The 22,092-nt window shown below is 41.6% G+C and overlaps 2 protein-coding genes across 2 annotated transcripts in view; both read left to right on the plus strand.

Moving 5' to 3' along the window:
• The first annotated feature begins 2,660 nt into the window (after positions 1-2,660).
• On the plus strand, positions 2,661-16,592 carry LOC106578264 (3-phosphoinositide-dependent protein kinase 1). The gene is made up of 14 exons (XM_014156924.2): positions 2,661-3,163; positions 9,322-9,600; positions 11,256-11,298; positions 11,448-11,585; positions 11,735-11,879; positions 12,047-12,144; positions 12,294-12,369; positions 12,496-12,564; positions 12,729-12,825; positions 12,984-13,157; positions 13,340-13,563; positions 13,735-13,792; positions 14,074-14,226; positions 14,386-16,592. The coding sequence occupies exons 1-14, from the start codon at positions 3,140-3,142 to the stop codon at positions 14,497-14,499; spliced, it is 1,692 nt and encodes a 563-aa protein (XP_014012399.1). The 5' UTR covers positions 2,661-3,139; the 3' UTR covers positions 14,500-16,592.
• Positions 16,593-16,953: 361 nt separating this feature from the next.
• The window catches only part of LOC106578265 (BTB/POZ domain-containing protein KCTD5), a 54,092-nt gene continuing 48,953 nt past the window's right edge, over positions 16,954-22,092 (plus strand). The window contains exon 1 of the mRNA XM_014156926.2: positions 16,954-17,244. Within this exon, the coding sequence (XP_014012401.1) occupies positions 17,023-17,244 (222 nt within the window). The 5' untranslated portion in view covers positions 16,954-17,022. The remainder of the gene's footprint in view (positions 17,245-22,092) is intronic.

Raw genomic sequence — 22,092 nt, forward strand, 5'->3', positions numbered from 1 at the left:
TCTCTTCACATTTTTAGGGCACAGCTCTGTCTCTAGAAGCCTTGCCTTTCCAAATTATAATTATTGATACAGTTGAAGTGGAAAGTTTACATACACCTTACAGGCTGACTACACCGCTGGCGTCGCATGCGCGAGCGTTGCAAAATAAATTTAGAAATCTATATCATTCAATTATTGCACCCACGCTGCGTTGCCAAGGGCTAAAATAGAAGTCAGTTCCATTTCTGACGCAGATCGCACTGCAAGTCCTGCCTCTCCCATCTCCTCATTGGTTTATAGAAGCAGGTACCTATGTGCCATCTCATTGGTTATACCCACGTGGGTGACTGAAAGACGGACGAACGAGGTCGGTGGCGGTAATGCACCTAATTTATGAAAGTTGCCAATCGCAATATAAAGTCAAGAAAAGAAAAAGACTAGGGGGAGAGATGACTAGAAACGATTCGGTTGACCGTTTTATGTGTGGATGAATTATTGGAGTAGAGGACCTTGTGCATTTCAGGTAAAATAACAAGTCAATGTTTATATCTCAGGACAAATGAGCTAGCAACAGCAAGCTAGCTAAATAGGACAAATTAGCTAGCAAGTGCAAGCTAGCTAGCTAAATTGTCATAAAGTTTTTATGCTTTTCGACCTATCCCCAAATTAATGTAATTGGTTCAGAGTTTGTTTTTGATATTTTAACCTACGTGTCGTGATCGCGTTTGGTGTGGGGGGACAAAATAAATGTATGCACGATGGCGCACGTGCGTAGCCGGTTTGGGTTCCTTGTTAGCCAAATATATTTAAACTCAGTTTCTCACAATTCTTGACATTTAATCCGAGTAAAAATTCCCTGTCTTAGGTAAGTTAGGATCACCATTTTATGAATGTGAGTAGAGAGAATGATTTATTTCAGCTTTTATTTCTTTCATCACATTCCCAGTGGGTCAGAAGTTTACATACACTCAATTAGTATTTGGTAGCATTGACTTTAAATTGTTTAATTTGGGTCAAAGATTTTGGGTAGCCTTCCACAAGCTTCCCACAATAAATTGGGTGAATTTTGGCCCATTCCTCCTGACAGAGCTGGTGTAACTGAGTCAGGTTTTTAGGCCTCCTTGCTCGCACACGTTTTTTCAGTTCTGCCCACAAATTTACTATGGGATTGAGGTCAGGGCTTTGTGATGACCACTCCAATACCTTGACTTTGTTGTCCTTAAGCCATTTTGCCACAACTTTGGAAGTATGCTTGGGGTCATTGTCCATTTGGAAGACCCATTTGCAACCAAGCTTTAAGTTCCCGACTAATGTCTTGAGATGTTGCTTCAGTATATCCACATCATTTTCCATTGTAAATAAGAACAAATTCTTATTTACAATGACGACCTACCCCAGCCAAACCCGGAAGACGCAGGGCCAATTGTGTGCCGCCCTATGGGACTCCCAATCACGGATGGATGTGATACAGCCTGTATTCGAACCAGGGACTGTGGTGACGCCTCTTGCACTGAGATGCAGTGTCTTAGACCGCTGTGCCACTCGGGAGCCCCTATTTACTGATAGCCTATAGATGGGTTAGCTGACAACATCACAAAACAATGTGCATGCTTCAATGGGGCAGATATCTGTTTTGTTTGTGATTCTTCATGGCCAGATAGCTATTCAGAATGACAAGAAGCTGCCATGTGGGAAATCGTAATGTAGGTGGCTCATTTCAGCTAGTTTTATCTTGTTCTTAGGTGCTGTGACTGATGTCACATCTATGCTAATATTGCTCAAATTCACTACCTAGCTAACCAACAACTGTAACGATGTATTTGAGAGACAAGTGCTCATTGTGAAAATGTATTTATGTTTTCAATAAACATTGGAGACTAAATATACTGCAGTTTACATGTTGTCAACAATCTAAGCAAACCATGTCTGTTTTGCCACAGTTGTGCACGCGTTGGTTTTGTTGGCATTCCCTCAACCAGCTTCATGTGGTAGTTACCTGGAATGCATTTCATTCAACAGGTGTGCCTTCTTAAAAGTTAATTTGTGGAATTTCTTTCCTTCTTAATGCATTTGAGCCAATCAGTTGTGTTGTTACAAGGTAGGGGGGTATACAGAAGATAGCCCTGTTTGGTAAAATACCAAGTCCATATTATGGCAAGAACATCTCAAATAGGCAAAGATAAATGACGGTCCATCATTACTTTAAAACATGAAAGTCAGTCAATACGGAACATTTCAAAAGGACCGCCACAGGAATGGAAGATCCAGAGTTACCTCTGCAGCAGAGGATAAGTTCATTAACAAACCATCTCTTTTTTCCCGCCATTTTTATCATACTCAAGCTCACCCTCTTCCCTTTCTCTCTTAGACCTCTCCCTATCCTTTTCCCTCCATTCCTCCTCCGTTTTCCAAGTATACATGTTCTTATGATAATAATGTACTACTCCTGACAACCATCTTGTTCTTGCTTTCCCTAGGGACTCCATTTCCGCTGAGGTGTCTTCGCTCTCCGTCCAACCCAATTTCTACCTCGGTCCCGTTTGCCGCTTTGTGGACAACCGACCTCTCCGATCCTCTCCCTTCTTTGCGGGATTAGTTACAAACATCTTGAGTAACGTCACATACTTTTCAAACTCAGGCGAAACATCGCGATAATTACAGGAACGCGTCGGGAAGCAGAATCGACAGACCAGACAAGGGTTTTGCAAGGCAAAGGGAGAAGTGAAAATTCGTTCTCAAATTCTAAAGGCAAAACCTATATTAGAGAAAATGTCTTAAACAGCTGAACCTGTCATCACTACAACGCCGTGAAAGTAACAAACTGACACGTTTTAATTTGTGACGAAAAATACACTTTATATCGAAGGAGTATCTTTCGTTTGACGGCCTGCAGATGCGCAGTTCGGCGCAACACGACCGTTAGACCCGATGACGTTTTATTGCGCATGAGCTATGCTAGCTAACGTCGCAATGACATCGCCTACACGTTTGATGAGGGATTTCTATTGGAGAAGCAGTTTCTGCATATCTTCATACTAGACTGTCTTTGGTAACATTGTTGTGGAACGACGTCACAGTTGGAAAATGAAGGCGCAGAGGCAGCCATTATTGGAGGTTCTGTAATTATTTTATTCCAAATAAATAATCGAGGGAAACTTCCATGGCAAGGGCCACAAGTCAAATTGTGAGTATTGCAACGTTCATCCAAATGTCAATGTGAAGCCGTTGTCCAATACGTATTGTATGGCGGCAGTTAGACAACATTTTCGATGTGTTACTGTTAGGCCCTCATTTCCAAACAGCGGTAAGAGGACCTCTGACTAACGCATTAGCTACCTAGCTTAACGTTAGCTTAATCGACAGACTTTGCGCGTTGCTATCTAGCAACCATGTAGCATGCTAGCTCGCTGACGTGAGTTGAAATTCCTGGTAATTAATTAACGTTAACTAACTAATTTACGGTCAACTGGCTAGCCAGCAAGCCAACTTGGCGGTTACTCCTAACGTAGTTAAAGTTTCTAGCTAGCGTCGACGTTACGTTAACTGGCTAACAATATTCGTCGCTACCCTGTGATAATGGATTGCGAACAAATGAATGTGTTCATTAACGTTATTTACATTATACACTAGCTCACTGTCTAGGTATTTGGCTAGTAATTTCATCTAGGTAGTTACTATTAGGACTTGTAAGTTAGCTGTGTCAACTTACAATCATCATTAGCTACTTTAGCACGCTAACTTGTTGTATAAATACAGTACCCGACGCTTCAGCTATAGAATTAGCTGAGGATGCTAACAAGACAATATTAGTTGCTAGCAGACTGCTGATACTTTCCCGTGAAGTTGCATCCCCAGCTAGCTACATGTCCTAATCAACATGATGTAACGTAAGCAAGCGAACGGTAGCTAGTTTACCGATAACAATTACACGTGGATGACTACCTTTGGCTAGCTCGAGATTTCACCTCACCGTGTTTTCAAACAATCCCGTTTCCTAAACTGGCTAGCTACAGACCTACACAAGGTAACTACCTAGCTTCTAATTTCCCAGGCCTATGACGGTAGCCAGCTAACGTTAACTCAGTGTAATATTTTGTCAGTGGATTCAGATATTTAAAGCTTTTCCTTTGGCCGGTGGTTGGTGTTTAAATCGTACTTGTATGTTTTAATATCATTTTTAAGAGGGACTGGCTTGCTAACAATTCGTGACGCTTGCTGCTCAGTAAAAGAAACCACCTATTTTTGCGTTGGCGTCCTTACTCACATTCACAAGCTTTTAGCCAATGCTAAACGTTAGTTAACGACTTGATGCCATGTAGCGAAAATGCACCACATAATATATTAAATTTTTGTTTACCAGTCAATCAACTTTGTTAATATTGTCTGTAATTTATTTTAAATGCATCGTCAAATTTGAGTATTTTGTGTCTGATTGGAGGAGGACGTAAATGGGATTTTTCATCCAGGGAAATGTTTGGGTCCTGAATTTTTTTCATCTACTTCGCGTTTTGGGTACAAGATTCATCTCCACACTGAGTTGTTAAATTGCTCAATAGTGAACATAAGGTATGAGGTCACTTACTGGTCATGATTGAACTTAAATAGCTAGATTCAAGGCTGAATGTCCACATTGTTAAATTAATACGTTGACGTTTTGCCTCGTCCTCAACAAAGCAAATATTGTCTGGAGTGGAACATGCCATAGGTTGTACAAAGAATATAATATTCAGTCAGGTTAAAGATATGCCCAAGCCCCCCACAGCTATTCTTTCCCATCTCAATTCTCAAAACATGTGCTGCTCTTACTTGGGCTGGGAGCCCTGCCAGTTATTGTCAAGAGAGGCAGTGATTTGTTTTCAAACACCTACCAGACATAAAATTGTTAAAATGAAGGATGACTCAAAGGTGCTATGGGAATCGTATCCCCTGGCAGTGGCGATTTAAAACTTCTTAGGGATCAAATCCCGTTATTAACGGGATCGATTTGACAACAGCCAGTGAAAGTGCAGGGCGCCAAATTCAAACAACAGATCTCATAATTAAAATTCCTCAAACATACAAGTATTATACACCATTTTAAAGATAAACTTCTTGTTAATCCAACCACAGTGTCCGATTTCAAAAGGCTTTACGGTGAAAGCATACCATGCGATTATGTTAGGTCAGTGCCTAGTCACAAAAAAACATACAGCCATTTTCCAGCCAAAGAGAGGAGTCACAAAAAGCAGAAATAGAGATAAAATTAATCACTAACCTTTGATGATCTTCATCAGATGGCACTCATAGGACTTCATGTTACACAATACATGTATGTTTTGTTTGATAAAGTTCATATTTATATCCAAAAATCTCAGTTAACATTGGCGCGTTATGTTCAGTAATGTTTTGCTTCCAAAACATCCGGTGATTTTGCAGAGAGCCACATCAATTTACAGAAATACTCATCATAAACATTGATGAAAGATACAAGTGTTATGCATAGAATTAAAGATAAACTTCTCTTTAATGCAACCGCTGTGTCAGATTTCAAAAAAGCTTTACGGTGTAAGCACACCATGCAATAATCCGAGTACAGCGCTCAGCCACCAAAACAAGCCATACAGATACCCGCCATGTTGCGGAGTCAGTAAAAGTCAGAAATAGCGTTATAAATATTCACTTACCTTTGATCTTCATCGGAATGCACTCCCAGGAATCCCAGTTCCACAATTAATGTTCGTTTTGTTCGATAAAGTTAATCTTTATGTCCAAATACCTCCTTTTTGTTCGCGCGTTTAGTTCACTATTCCAAATGCACAAGGTGCGGGCACTAAGTCCAGACGAAAAGTCAAAGTTCCATTACAGTTTGTAGAAACATGTATAGAATCGATCTTTAGGATGTTTTTATCATAAATCTTCAATAATATTCCAACCGGACAATTCCTTTGTCTTTTAGAAATGAAATGAAAGGGAACGGAGCTCGTGCTCACGGCCGCACGCGTGACTAAACTAAAGGCTTTCAGCCAGACCGCTGGTTCAAACTAGAGGTCGACCAATTATGATTTTTCAACGCCGATACCGATTATTGGAAGACCAAAAAAAGCCGATACCGATTAATTGGCCGATGTTTGTTTTTATTTATTTCTAATAATGACAATTACAACATTACTGAATGAACACTTATTTTAACTTAATATAATACATCAATAAAATCAATTTGGTCTCAAGTAAATAATTAAACATGTTCAATTTGGTTTAAATAATGCAAAAACAAAGTGTTGGGAGAAGAAAGTAAAAGTGCAATATGTGCCATGTAAGAAAGCTAACTTAACCTGTTATGGCTAGGGGGCAGTATTTTCACGGCTGGATAAAAAACGTACCCGATTTAATCTGGTTACTACTCCTGCCCAGTAACTAGAATATGCATATAATTATTGGCTTTGGATAGAAAACACTCCAAAGTTTCTAAAACTGTTTGAATGGTGTCTGTGAGTATAACAGAACTCATATGGTAGGCAAAAAACTGAGAAGATTTCATGCAGGAAGTGGCCTGTCTGACAAGGTGTCGTTCTTCTTGTCTCTGTTTATTGAAGAGTGAGGATCTTAGCTGTCCCGTGACACTTCCTATGGCTGCCATAGGGTCTCAGAAGGCGGTAAAAAGCTGAATCGTGGCTTTGCAGGCTCTGGCTGAAAAAAAAGTAGCGCGTTTGGGTAGTGGCTGGTTACAGTACTGTGAGACTCAGGCTCGTGCCCGCGTCGACCGAAAGCTTTGTTTACTTTCCTCTGTTTAGCTAAATGGACATTCCCGGTCGGAATATTATCGCTTTTTTACGAGATAAATTGCATAACATTTATTTTAAACAGCGGTTGACATGCTTCGAAGTACGGTAATGGAATATTTAGAATTTTTTTTGTCACGAATTGCGCCATGCGCGCGACCCTGATTTACCATTTCGGATAGTGTCTGGGACGCACGAACAAAACGCCGCAATTTGGATATAACGATGGATTATTTTGGACCAAACCAACATTTGTTATTGAAGTAGCAGTCCTGGGAGTGCATTCTGACGAAGACAACAAAAGGTAATCAAACTTTTATAATAGTAAATCTGATATTGGTGAGTGCTAAACTTGCCGGGTGTCTAAATAGCTAGCCCTGTGATGCCGGGCTATGTACTTAGAATATTGCAAAATGTGCTTTCACCAAAAAGCTATTTTAAAATCGGACATATCGAGTGCATAGAGGAGTTCTGTATCTATAATTCTTAAAATAATTGTTATGCTTTTTGTGAACGTTATGTTATACAATACATGCATGTTTTGTTCAATCAAGTTCATATTTATATCAAAAACCAGCTTTTTACATTAGCATGTGACTAGCATGTGACTAGCATTCCCACCGAACACTGCCGGTGAATTTACTAAATTACTCACGATAAACGTTCACAAAAAACATAACAATTATTTTAAGAATTATAGATACAGAACTCCTCTATGCACTCGATATGTCCGATTTTAAAATAGCTTTTTGGTGAAAGCACATTTTGCAATATTCTAAGTACATAGCCCGGCATCACAGGGCTAGCGATTTAGACACCCGGCAAGTTTAGCACTCACCAATATCAGATTTACTATTATAAAAGTTTGATTACCTTTTGTTGTCTTCGTCAGAATGCACTCCCAGGACTGCTACTTCAATAACAAATGTTGGTTTGGTCCAAAATAATCCATCGTTATATCCGAATAGCGGTGTTTTGTTCGTGCGTCCCAGACACTATCCGAAATGGTAAATCAGGGTCGCGCGCATGGCGCAATTCGTGAAGAAAAAAAATCTAAATATTCCATTACCGTACTTCGAAGCATGTCAACCGCTGTTTAAAATCAATTTTTATGCAATTTATCTCGTAAAAAAGCGATAATATTCCAACCGGGAATCTCCTTTTCGGCAAACAGAGGAAAAATCCCAAAGACGGGGGCGGCCAGGGCACGCGCCTAAGCCCACAGTCCCTTGATCGGCCACTTGAGAAAGGCGATAATGTGTTTCAGCCTGGGGCTGGGATGACGACATTCAGGTTTTTCCCGGGCTCTGAGCGCCCATGGAAGACGTAGGAAGTGTCACGTTAGAGCAGAGATCCTTTGTAAAAGATAGATGGCAAAGAAGTTCAAGAAATGGTCAGACAGGCCACTTCCTGTAAAGGAATCTCTCAGGTTTTGACCTGCCATTTGAGTTCTGTTATACACAGACACCATTCAAACAGTTTTAGAAACTTTGGAGTGTTTTCTATCCAAAGCCAATAATTATATGCATATTCTAGTTACTGGGCAGGAGTAGTAACCAGATTAAATCGGGTACGTTTTTTATCCAGCCGTGAAAATACTGCCCCCTAGCCATAACAGGTTAACTGACTTGCCTAGTTAAATAAAGGTGTGTAAAAAAATCGGCAAATCGGTGTCCAAAAGTACCGATTGTTATGAAAACTTGAAACCGGCCCTAATTATTCGGCCATTCCGATTATTCGGTCGACCTCTAGTTCAAACAGCTCTTATTCGCTCCCCTTTCACAATAGAAGCCTGAAACAACGTTCTAAAGACTGTTGACATCTAGTGGAAGCCTTAGGAAGTGCAATCTGTCCAAATTTACACTGTATATTGGAAAGGCAATCACTTGCAAAACTACAAACCTCAGATTTCCCACTTCCTGGTTGGATTTTTCTCAGGTTTTTGCCTGCCGTATGAGTTCTGTTATACTCAGACATCATTCAAACAGTTTTAAAAACTTCAGAGTTTTCTATCCAAATCTACTAATAATATGCATATCTTAGCTTCTGGGCCTGAGTAACAGGCAGTTTACTCTGGGCACGCTTTTCATCCGAACATGAAAATACTGCCTCCCAGTCCAAGGAGGTTAAAGTAGTTTAGACTCTATATGCGAGAGAACATGTATTTTATTATATTCCCTCATGCACATGTTAATGGTTTGGTAGGGGGGGGAAGGGGATACCTAGTCAGTTGCACAACTGAATGCATTCAACCGAAATGTGTTCCGCATTTCCTGCACATGTGTAGCTTGAGTGAGCCTGCCTCCTCATGGGGCCCTCAGTCCCTCCAGAGAGCAGAGCTTGAACTTTTTGTTCACACCTACATTCTTAAAGGACTGTCTGTTACTGAACATGGCATAGCCATGTTTCCTCAATGTTTTTTCAAAGTACCCAGAGTTTAGGGACAGGGTAATGCCAGAACGACAACCTAACGTTAAATGAAGACAAGACAAGTCTAGACAATTATGCCCAGTACGTTCCTCTACCTGTTCACCCTCATCTTTTAGTAGTAATGTCACCTAATGCCCCCACCTCTCCCATACAGTATGATGTTGTGCCCATTCAATCCAGCGTGGTCATCTGTTCCTGCCCACATCCATCAATGGTAAGAAATCAGCCTGACTCCTGCTCGCCACTTGCCATCCCAGGCGCAAGTAGCAGCCACAGTACCAGCATGGAGGGCCCCACCTCCGAGTCCCGGGCCCCGGGAAAACCTGCCAGCCTGGGCGCTGAGCTCCGGGCACAGCAGGCCCCTCAGCCGCGCAAGAAGAGGCCAGAGGACTTCAAATTCGGCAAGATACTGGGAGAGGGATCCTTCTCAACCGTAAGCAGACCAGCATTCCATTTCAGTTATGAATTAGCCCTAGATAGGTGTTGTTACATGCAAGCATTCTTGTGGTCATATACTCCAGTGACTCATCTTCAATTCATGCTAGTTGATCAGGAATGACTGAGTAGTTTCAATGGAATTTAAGTTAACCTGGCACATCATTTACTATGGGGATGAAGTGGTCTACTGACTTTTTCCACATTTTGTTGCAGCCTTATTCTATAATTGACTTAAAAAATATCATCAATCTACACACAATAGAAATGTTGGAATTTTTGCAAATGTATAATTTAATTTAAAAAAAAAAAAGTATTTGCACCCTTTGCTATGAGACTTGAAATTGAGCTCAGGTGCATCCTGACTCAATTGATCATCCTTGATGTTTTTACAACTTGTTTGGAGCCCACCTGTGGTTAATTCAATTGATTGGATATGATTTGGAAAGGCACACACCTTTCTATATAAAGTCCCACAGTTGACCGTGCATGTCAGAGCAAAAACCAAGCCATGAGGTCGAAGGAATTGTCCGGAGAGCGCCGTTACAGGATTGTCGAGGCACAGATCTGGGGAAGGGTACAAAAACATTTATGCAGCATTGAAGGTCCCCAAGAACACTGGCCTCCATCATTCTTAAATGGAAGAAGTTTGGAACCACCAACTCTTCTTAGAGCTGGCCGCCCGGCCAAACTGAGCAAACGGGGGAGAAGGGCCTTGGTCAGGGAGGTGACCAAGAAACCAATGGTCAATCTGACAAAGCTCTTGAGTTCCTCTGTGGAGATGGGAGTACCTTCCAGAAGGACAGCCATCTCTGCAGAACTCCACCTTTCAGGCCTTTATGTTAGAGTGGCCAGACGGAAGCCACTCCCCAGTAAAAGGCACATGACAGCCCACTTGGAGTTTGCCAAAAGGCACCGAAAGGACTCTCAGACCATGAGAAACAAGATTCTCTGGCCCAATGAAACCAAGCATCACGTCTGGAGGAAACCTGCCACAATCCCCTGTGGGGATGTTTTTCAGCGGCAAGGACTGGGAGACTAGTCAGGATCAAGGGAAAGATAAACGGCGCAAAGTACAGAGATATCCTTGTTGAAAACCTGCTCCAGAATGCTCCGGACCTCAGACTGGGGTGAAGGTTAATCTTCCAACAGGACAATGACCCTAAGCAAACAGCCAAGACAATGCAGCAGTGTCTTCGGGACAAGTCTTTGAATGTCCTTGAGTGGCCAGCTAGAGCCCAGACTTGAACCCGATCGAACATCTCTGGAGAGACCTGAAAATAGCTGTGCAGCGATGCTCCCCATCCAACCTGACAGTGCTTGGGAAGAATGGGAGAAACACCCCAAATACAGTTGTGCCAAGCTTGTAGCGTCATACCTAAGAAGACTCGGCTATAATCACTGTCAAAGGTGCTTCAACAGTACTGAGTAAACGGTCTGAATACTTATGTGAATGTGATATTTCCGTTTTTTTTGTTATACATTTGCAAAGATTTCTAAACTTATTGCTTTGCCTTTATGGGGTATTGTGTATAGATTGAGGGGGAACATTTGAATCAATTTTACAGTAAGACTGTAACATAACAAAATGTGGGAAAATTCAAGGTCTGAATACTTTCTGAATGAAGTCTTAAAAAAATATATGTTTTATAGGTTGTCCTTGCAAGAGAACGTGCAACGGCGAAAGAATATGCAAGTAAGTTGTAATTTCGGCATTAAGTTAGAACTTGGCTTCCATGTCATACTTGTTTTCACGGATTGTCATAAGTGCGAAGTTGCTGTTTATCCCTTTTGTCTTTTATGCTGTATTTAACCTCAACTTTACTTGTAATTTTTCTCTTCCAGTAAAAATTTTGGAGAAGCGGTATATTATGAAGGAGAACAAGGCGCAGTACGTGAAAAGAGAAAGGGATGTGATGTCGAACCTAGATCATCCATTCTTCGTCAAACTGTACTTTACATTTCAAGATGATGAAAAGTTGTGTATCCTTTAAAAACAGACCATGATGACTTGGAGCCTGACTGCATCACCAACTTGTTTAGCAACGTATCTTGTCTTAGTTGTATGGTAAACATGTTTTCTTGTTTATTAATTCCTTTGAGATGTGTAGTTTTCCTTAACTTGCTATTAGATTTTGGCCTTAGCTATGCTAAGAATGGAGAGCTTTTGAAATATATTCGCAAAATCGGTTCTTTTGATGAGACCTGCACTAGATTCTACTCGGCTGAAATTGTTTGTGCACTAGAATATTTGCACGAGAAGGGGATAATTCACAGGTAAGTAATGTCAGAACCGGTATATCTGTAATGATATGTTACAAGTTATCGTAGTTGAATTTATATCCTGATTATCAATTTTTATAAAAGAATTACAACTGCCACTTTTTACACAAATTATCCCTTTTTGAAAATGTAGGTTGACTACGTTCCTTTTGTCTTTTCAGAGACCTTAAACCTGAGAATATTTTACTGAGCGAAGACATGCACATCCAAATAACAGACTTTGGAACAGCAAAGCAGTTATCTGCAGATGGCAAACAAGGTACATGTATAGACTTATCAACATGAAGCATTCATTGCGATTTATTTCTACCTGAACATTCCACAATTCTATGATGTTCTTACTTTTAATACACATCAGTCTCAAGTCGAGTGTGTTGTCATGTTAATACCCTTCTTGTTGTTTTGCAGCAAGAGCAAACTCCTTTGTGGGAACTGCGCAGTACGTCTCTCCAGAGCTGCTGACAGAGAAATCGGCCTGCAAGAGGTAACTGGGACTACAATTGAGAACCTTTGAGTGTTGTGCCAATGCATTATTTGCCCATGCAGTTAGTGAATGTCTGTCCTTCTCTGATAGGATATTATATTGATATCAACTGGTTGTGTGTTTCAGCTCCGACCTCTGGGCATTGGGATGCATAATTTATCAGCTAGTGGCTGGGCTACCACCCTTCAGAGCTGGGTAAGTAGAGCACGATGGCTTCTCTTGGCCTCTTTCACCGTTTTGTTTTAGCTTCTGTGATAAGCTGTAAGCCTATCTGGATATTATGTTTTATGGGGTTGCTCTTACCTCCACTTCACTCACTGCCCCCCCCCAATGACTTATCTGTGCTTACTTCGGACCAGAAACGAGTACCTAATATTCCAGAAGATAATCAAGCTGGAGTATGAATTCCCTGAGAAGTTCTTTCCCAAAGCTAAGGATCTTGTTGAACAGCTTTTGGTAGGTTTTCATCAATATACCCAGTGTAATTCTGTAATATCAGCACTGCAGATGAGGATGCATATTATGGTCTATCTATCAATCATCCACACACTGGTTTAGTTAGTTGTAGTAAGAGTTGAAGGCTTTGGGTCAGTGAACGGGATTCTGTTTCTCAGTCGCTGGACCCCTCCAAGAGAATTGGTTGTGAGGATATGGGAGGGTACGAACCCCTGATGGGACACCCGTTCTTCGAGACCATCTCTTGGGGAGACCTCCATGTGCAGACGCCCCCCAAGCTCACTCCATACCTGCCAGCCATGTCCGAGGATGACGAGGACTGCTATGGAAACGTGAGACACTTCCACACATACATTGAACATGGCAAAATGAAACGGGCCTCCACGTCATTGTGGCTTGTGATGATTTTTCAAGAATCCTGTTCATCAAGGGATCCATATCTTTGTGCCATGCAAAAGCCCATGCTTTAAACCAACTTTACTACCTTCTGCCCACATCTCCTGTCTTTCCCCAGTACGATGACCTCCTGAGCCAGTTTAGCAGCATGCAGGTGACCCAATCCAGCTCATCCCACTCGCTCTCCACGCCTGAGACCATTCCCCCAGCGCCACAGAGGTCCAGCAGCAATATCGAGCAGTACATCCACGACCTGGACAACAACTCGTTTGAGCTGGACCTGCTGTTCTCTGAGGAGGAGAAGCAGCTGCTGCTGGAAAAACAGACCAGTAGGAACCCCTGGTAAGCCCCACTCTGAAGCACTCTCCTATTCACATTTGTTTATTTTGCATTGACCATGAGAATTTGATGTTGAATTGGTAGTTTGAGTGTTTTGTAAAGACTTTGTTTCCATCACTTTGCTTTCATTTGCTTGGAAGTACTTGCTCGTAACCCTTACACTGACTTACACAGGCACCAGTTTGTTGAGAATAATTTGATCCTGAAAATGGGCCCAGTGGATAAACGGAAGGTGAGTGGAAGCCAAACCAGTGGTATTGAATATTTTACACCATAACTGAGTTTTTAACTCAAAGTAAATAAGTTCATAAAAGTAGTCTTTTTCGACTTACCTAATTCTTAGTTGTTGACAATGAGGAGCAATGTTTGTATATAGTTTCACTTGTTAGAGTTGAAGAAAGCTGATCCTAGGTCAGCAGCTAGGGGGAATTCCACCTCTTGTGTGGAACATTACACTTGGCACTAGCTCCCTCTGGTGCTCATCTCATGCCACGTCTCATGACTCCATTGCAGGGTCTGTTTGCTCGGCGGAGGCAGCTGCTCCTTACTGAAGGGCCACACCTGTACTACGTGGACCCTGTCAACAAGGTCCTGAAGGGGGAGATCCCCTGGTCCCCCGAGCTGCGCCCAGAGGCCAAGAACTTCAAGACCTTCTTTGTCCACACGGTAATTGTGAACTGCAATTAACGCTTATTGATGACACTAATGGCGGAATCATATTTCAAACTAACATTATTACATAACCTCAGGTTTCTTGTCAAACAATATTGACTTTGTCTCAGCTTTGGATGTTTTTATTTCATCTTTGTTGTGATTTGTTTACAGCCCAATCGAACATACTATCTGATGGATCCCAGTGGAAACGCTGACAAGTGGTGTAAGAAGATCCAGGAAGTGTGGAGAAAGATCTATCACAAGCACCAGAATCCTGGCCTATAGGAGAGCAGTTACTCCTGCGGCCACTCCTTCCTCCAAGCTCTGAGGCCAATCGCAGAGTAACATCCTCTTTAGTGCCCTTCATCACCGCAATGTAAAGAAACTCTTTGAGACGCTGGCATCTAGACCTTGTTTATTTTCCTTTTCTGAAATGAGCAGAACCAATAGGAAAAAAAGACCATGGGATTCAGGGTTGCTTTGCTTGTTCTTTGTGCTCTGTGTGGCTTTTAAATGAATTTTTTTCATGTGGATGATTACTGCTTCCATGCACATCGGCATTTTATACATTCTGCAGGGGTAAGAGAGAGGATAGGCTTTGTAGAATTTCACTGGTGTAGGTACCATTTAAGACCAGTGCAAGGACTGGTTTCCTTCTTCAACCATAACAAAACACAATCCAGCATTGCTTGTACACTAGAGTTTATCCCAATACAGTATGATACTCAATCCAGATCCTAATCCAACATTGTATCCCTCTGTAATTTTACCTGAACTCGACACACGTACTATAGACTAGTGCCTGGTTCAGTATTACACTGCAACCAGGCGCTTACCCAATAAAGTATATTTTTGTCAGACCCCCCATTGTCCACATAGTGTATATATGAATTGGTTCTCAACGCTCTTGGTACTTACGGTTTGCAGTCTGGTTTGGGTCTGTATGTTAATGTTTCAGGGCAGAGCGCTGGTCCCCAAAGTGAGGCATAGATATGAATAGCACTCAATTGCTTCAGCGTGGGTTCTCCATACACTGAGACTGTGAGGACAGTCCCTAATCGTAAACCATTACATTGCAAATAAGGGGTGGGTGAACATGCCACTAGCTTGTACTCGTATCATAAGACTCGCTTAGCTTTCCTGCACGGACATTTTTTAGCTTAGCATTGTCTGCTTCTCTCCCAGGGCACTGGAGATATAGTTTTATTAAAGTTAAGGTGGGTATTTTGATTGCATTGGCAACCATAGATAATAATATTGAATTATTTGGCTGTTCTTTACCATTCACTGGCTATTTCTTTGTGGTTTGAATCATTTTCGTTTTATTTGGTGGGTTTGACGGTTAATCTTCAGTGTGTCCTGTTTAGAACAACAGAATGCTGACCACCCTATTATGAACATCTTTGGCGATAATGAAAGCTTCAAGAGTTACATCCACAATACTATACTATCATTTCTTGGAAGCAATCACAGTACAGCTGTAGTCCCAGGGAAAGTTGTCAGCTTTGCCTCGTTGGGTTATCAAGGTTCATTAGGAATGTCCCTGTCATTTTTCTACAACATGACACCTGGCCCAATATGTATTGATCGATTTGACTTTTGCTCTTTTTTTTAAGAGATGTATAATAGTAATACTTTAAATTCTGACATTACCTAAGGTCCTCTCGAGAGAGATTCCTCCAGCTCTTAGTCTGTGTGTGCGACTGGAGCAGGTGAATAATAGCCTCTGGCTTGGCTAAACTTGCTTGAACATCAACTAAAGGGTATCTGATCCAAATAAGATGAAATTGCTGTATCTGTCTCTAAAGTAAGGAAACGCCATAGAAAGTGTTTGCTTACTTTAGACTTGATTTAAGTGTTTAAATCAAGTTGGGCGGCAAGTCGGTTACATTGTATGTAATACTACCTGGTTTGTAACCGACTAGAACTGTGATGTACAGACGATGTATTATTGAAATCTGAAGCAAGTAATGCAATGATATTAGGATACAGTTTTTGTATTTTTATTCTTGTATAAGGTTATTTGGTGGCTATTGTTTAGCCTCTAGTTCATTCTGTGTTATTTAAATTCTAATATATGAATCATATTTGGATTGAAGTCATGTTCAGGGGCCATGTTGTATGTATTGAGATGTAAAGCCTTTGAATGTGAATAATTATTGTAAACTATAATATTTTACAGCTTTTTTTCTTACTATATCATATACATTTTCTATTTGCTCAGTGATTTAATCATATTTCTGATAATTTAATGACTCTGTTCATTCTCTCTCTGATTGTTTGTGCGCTAGGTCAGTAGTTGTTGAATGATGAATTTTCCACGTAATGCTTGGTAGTCCAGTAATTAAAGCATGTAGGGATTTAGGCATACAATAATACCATGCCTCCTGTCTTCTGTTACAACCTGACATATTACATGACTGCTGAAACATTACAAATGTATCTTTCCATCAGTTTTCTGCATAGTATTACATTTATACAATATAAAAGGCTTGTAAGAAAGAGTACATTTCCATTCCAACAGGGCTAGCTGGTCAATCTTATAACTAGTTATACTGTATCCTCCTGATTTTAATGTCATGTAAACATTTTTTTTAAACAATATAAATATGATAGGGATTGTATGCGTTTTGTCATATTTTATGTCTGAAATAATTCTGCTTTTGGTCTAATGCATATTCTGTTATTGTTGATAAAGTGGAGTGGTAGGCAGCTAGTAGGTGGATGGAGTGGAGACAGCCTACTTAACTGGAGAGGAGAGGCTTCCTGTCAACAGCCTCAGTCATACCGGAGGGTAGAGAAGAGGGGATGGCAGAAAACAGCGCCGATACTTGTGGTTCCGTTTATCGGAGGTGTTTGACTCATTCTCCCTGGGAAAAACCCCAGTCAACCAGTAACGGGGCTTCCAAATGGGTTCGCTTGAACGTGGGGGGAACCTATTTCTTAACAACACGACAGACGCTGTGCCGAGACCCGAAATCATTTCTGTACCGACTGAGCCAGGCTGACCCCGACCTCGACTCTGATAAGGTAGCTAAGTTAATGTTAGCCGTGCTAGCCTTCTCCGGGTCTCGTGTGTGAATATGTCTCTGTGGGTTTGCATAGGGTGTCTTCAAAGCAAATGTAAGTAGCTATATAATGGTCTTTAAAATATAACTTTTTACCGCATCTATAAAACTACTAGTTAGTTTACTAATCCCCGATGCCGACACGACAGAAGTCAAACGACGTACTGTTAGCTAGTTACAGTAGTAGCCTGTTAGGTAACCAGCAACAGATCTGGGCCCGGTTACCCAAAAGCATTTTAAAGCTAAGATCTTACCCTTAATATGTTTCTGGGTAACCGGGCTATGATACCCCGGTTGGCTACGTTAGCTAGCTAGTGCAGATAGCACCACATAGTAAAGAATTGGTTGTTACTAGCGTTATACAACGACGTAGCAGTAGCTCACAAGGAAACGTAATTATTATCACATTTTCAACTCCAAATAGGTAATTAACGTTAACTTCTTGCACTATGTATTTTCAGTGGCAAAATTTAAATTAGTCCTTTTTGTCTCTGTGACCATGATCAGTTTGTATTGAGGATACTGGGGGATTCAGACCAAGTCTGGTAATAGGTGGTGGGCCATAGCAAGCTATCTCTGCTTTAGTTTTCGTGATGATCGACCTTTCGAGGGAGTAAATGGTTTTTACATATTGTGTATATTTATGTCTGCTGAACACATTCTCAGTTTGATGGCAATGTCAATTATTGCTAATGTTTTCTAAATACTTTTATGTTAGCTAGCTATACCGGCAAACGCTGCCAAGTAATACACTTTTACATTGGTGAGTAAGTAAATTCGCTCTGGCTAACTACTCCGATTTCAGAGCACTCGTCTGAGTGTCAGAGCGCAGAATAACTGATGAATTTATGAACGCTCAACACTCGTTGAATATGGCGGGTGTCAGTAAACGTCGGCAAAAGAAAGCGTAATTAAATTGTTGCCAGCAGCACAGTTAGTCACCAACGCTCTGGATAATATGAAAACAGCCTAACCAGCTCTGCTAGGGCGAGTAAAATGGTCAGTGAGGTGTTCTCATTTTGTCTGGAAGTAGCTAGCCAACGTTTGCCAGTTAGCTTGAGTGCTTGACTGCAGTTGAGGTCAGAACGCTCGGATAAACCCTAATTCTCGGCTAGAGCAACCAGTGTGCGTTCTGAACGCCCAGAGCGCACTCTGAGTACCATGGCTTTGTTGAATACTTTTTTTCTGATTTGATTGAAGTGCATTATTTACCTTTATAAACTGGGTGGTTCGAGCCGACTGCGGATTGGCTGAAAGCTGTGGTATATCAGACCGTATACTGCACATATGACAAGTTATTTTTACTGGTCTAATTACATTGGTAATTAGTTTATAATAACAATAAGACACCTCCGGGTTTGTGGTATATTGCCAATGTACCACTGCTAAAGGCTGTATCCAGGCACTCTTTGTTGCTTCATATATAAGAACAGCCCTTAGCTGTGGTATATTGGCCATATACCACACCCCCTCGGTGCTCCCGAGTGGCGCAGCGTACCAAGGCACTGCATCTTGACGCTTGAGGCGTCACTACAGACTCCCTGGTTCAATTCCAGGCTGTATCACAACCAGCCATGATTGGGAGTCCCATAGGGCGGCGCACAATTGGCCCAGCGTCGTCCGGGTTTGGCCGGTGTAGGCTGTCATTGTAAATAAGAATATGTTCTTAACTGACTTGCCTAGTTAGATGTAAATAAATATATATATATTGCTAAAATAACACAGTATATCAGAAGGGTAGAATTCAATGTCTAAAATTGATTTTCTATTGAGCTGCTTTTGAATTGAAAATATTATTGGTATTGTTGAATTCGATTTTCATAATGGCAAGCTAGGACTGATGATTAGCTAAACTAGCAAGTCTGTTTGGTTACAAAGGCAACTATTTTTATTTATTTTATTTAACTAGGCAAGTCAGTTAAGAAAAACGTATTTACAATAGCGGCCTACCAAAAGGCCTCCTGCGGGGATGAGGGGCCTGGGATTAAAAATAAATACAATATAAATATAGGACAAAACACACATCACAACGAGAGACAACACTACATAAAGAGAGACCGAAGATGACAACATAGCAACACATGGCAACACAGCATGGTAGCAGCACAAAACATGGTACAAACAACTGCACAAAGGGCAAGAAGGTAGACACAACAATACATCATACAAAGCAGCCACAACTATCAGTGTCCATGATTTGAGTCTTTGAATGAAGAGATTGAGATAAAACGGTCCGGTTTGAGTTTGTTGCAGCTCGTTCCAGTCGCTAGCTGCAGCGAACTGAAAAGAGGAGCGACCCAGTAATGTGTGTGCTTTGGGGACCTTTAACAGAATGTGACTGGCAGGACGGGTGTTGTATGTGGAGGATGAGGGCTGCAGTAGATATCTCCGATAGGGGGAGAGTGAGGCATAAGAGGGTTTTATAAATAAGCATCAACCAGTGGGTCTTGCGACGGGTATACAGAGATGACCAGTTTACAGAGGAGTATAGAGTGCAGTGATGTGTCCTATAAGGAGCATTGGTGGCAAATCTAATGGCCGAATGGTAAAGGAACATCTAGCTGCTCGAGAGTAATCTAGCATGGGTAGGATGGTCATCTGAATCAGGGTTAGTTTGGCAGCTGGGGTGAAAGAGGAGCGATTACGATAGAGGAAACCAAGGCTAGATTTAACTTTAGCCTGCAGCTTTGATATGTGCTGAGAGAAGGACAGTGTACCGTCTAGCCATACTCCCAAGTACTTGTATGAGGTGACTACCTCAAGCTCTGAACCCTCTGAGGTAGTAATCACACCTGTGGGGAGAGGGGCATTCTTCTTACCAAACCACATAACCTTGTTCTGAACACCTCCAAAACAAAGGTAAAGGGTAGAGAAAGCTTGTTGGACACTAAGAAAGCCAGTCAGTTTATTATTGACGAGTTTTTCCAACACTTTTAATAAACAGGGCAAAATCAAAATAGGCCTATAACAGTTAGGATTAGCTTGATCTCCCCCTTTAAATTATGGATGAACGGTGGCTGCCTTCAAAGCAATGGGAACCTCCCCAGAAAGGAGAGACAGGCTTGGCGATGATAGGGGCAGCAACGTTAAAGAAGAAAGGGTCTAAACCATTTTACCCAGATGTTTTTTTGGGGGTCAAGTTTAAGGAGCTCCTTTAGCACGGATTCAGTGACTGCCTGCAGGGAGAAACTTTGTAGGGGAAAAAGAGGGCTAGTCGCATTAGAAGAGGTGGGAGATTAGGAAATGTTGGACGGGCAAGGAGGAATGGCTGAGTCAAATAGGAATCCTGACTTAATGAAGTGGTGATTAAAGCGCTCAGCCATGTGCTTCTTGACAGTAACAACCACATCAACATTAAGGGACATGGGCAGCTGTAAGGAGGAGGGTTTATTCTCCAGGTCTTTAACTGTTTCCCAGAACTTCTGCTGATCAAGCTGATTCTATACCAATTTACAATGGCCAGGTCATGAAGGAAGGCTTGCTCATTAAAGTTTTTTAGCAAGCGTCTATGACAAATCAGAACGGGTCGTTTCACTGAGCAGCCATTTCGAACACAGGCTGTAAAACAGTGATCTCTAAGGTCATTACAGAAAGGTACTAGTCTGGTGTTATCAGGATTATTTGTGAGGATAACATCGAGGAGAGTAGGCTTTTCTGGGTGTTTTGTAGTCATACCTTGTGGGATTGGTGATAATCTGAGAAAGATTTAGGAAGTCCCATTGCTTTAGGACTTGGTCAGGTGGTTTAAGCATGGCCCAATTTAGGTCACCAAGCAGGGCAAATTGACTTTGTAAGTGGCCAGGAGAGCGCTTAGGGCAGGCAGGGTACAGGCTGATGGAGGACGAGAGCACCTGCAACAGTCAACGAAGAGCTATTTAAAAGTTTAATGCTTAAAACCATCAAATTGTTTGGGGACAGACTTGGTGGAGACAACCGAAGCACTGAAGGTGATCCTTGGTAAAGATTGCCACTCCCCCATCTTTGGAAGATCTGTCTTGCTGAAAAAGGTTATAGCCAGAAAGGTTAACATCAGTATTCAAAACACTCTTCCTTAACCACATCTCAGTAATGACCTACACATTTGGATTGGAGCTGTGATCCCACACTTTCAATTTATCCATTTTAGGTAGTAGGCTTCTAGTGTTAATGTGCAGAAAACCCAGCCTTTTACAAGAGCAGAAATCAGTGAAGCAGATATCAGAGCACAAGTCAGAATTGGGTCTAGCAACAGATGGGCCAGGTTGTACATGTACATTTCCAGATATCATCAAAAGTAATACAATCAAGGCACGGCATAGGACAGGGAGAGCTCTGCAGTGCTGGTTTGACATCTGAATGTGCATCAGATGGCAACAAGATCATATTGTACAGCAATTTCATCAGGTAACATGAATATCAGCATGTTAAATGTGCAACCAGGGGGAAAAGAACTCTGGACCACCTATATCAAATGTATTTATATAGCCCTTCTTGCATCAGCTGATATCTCAAAGTGCTGTACAGAAACCCAGCCTAAAACCCCAAACAGCAAGCAATGCAGGTGTAGAAGCACGGTGGCTAGGAAAAACTCCCTAGAAAGGCCAAAACCTAGGAAGAAACCTAGAGAGGAACCAGGTTATGAGGGGGGGGCAGTCCTCTTCTGGCTGTGCCGGGTGGAGATTATAACAGCACACGGCCTAGATGTTCAAATGTTCATAAATGACCAGCATTGTCAAATAATAATAATAATCATAGTAGTTGTCGAGGGTGCAACAAGTCAGTAACACAAGAGTAAGTGTCAGTTGGCTTTTTCATAGCCGATCTTTGAGAG

This window comes from Salmo salar, chromosome ssa19, assembly GCF_905237065.1.
Source record: "Salmo salar chromosome ssa19, Ssal_v3.1, whole genome shotgun sequence".
NCBI lineage: Eukaryota > Metazoa > Chordata > Actinopteri > Salmoniformes > Salmonidae > Salmo > Salmo salar.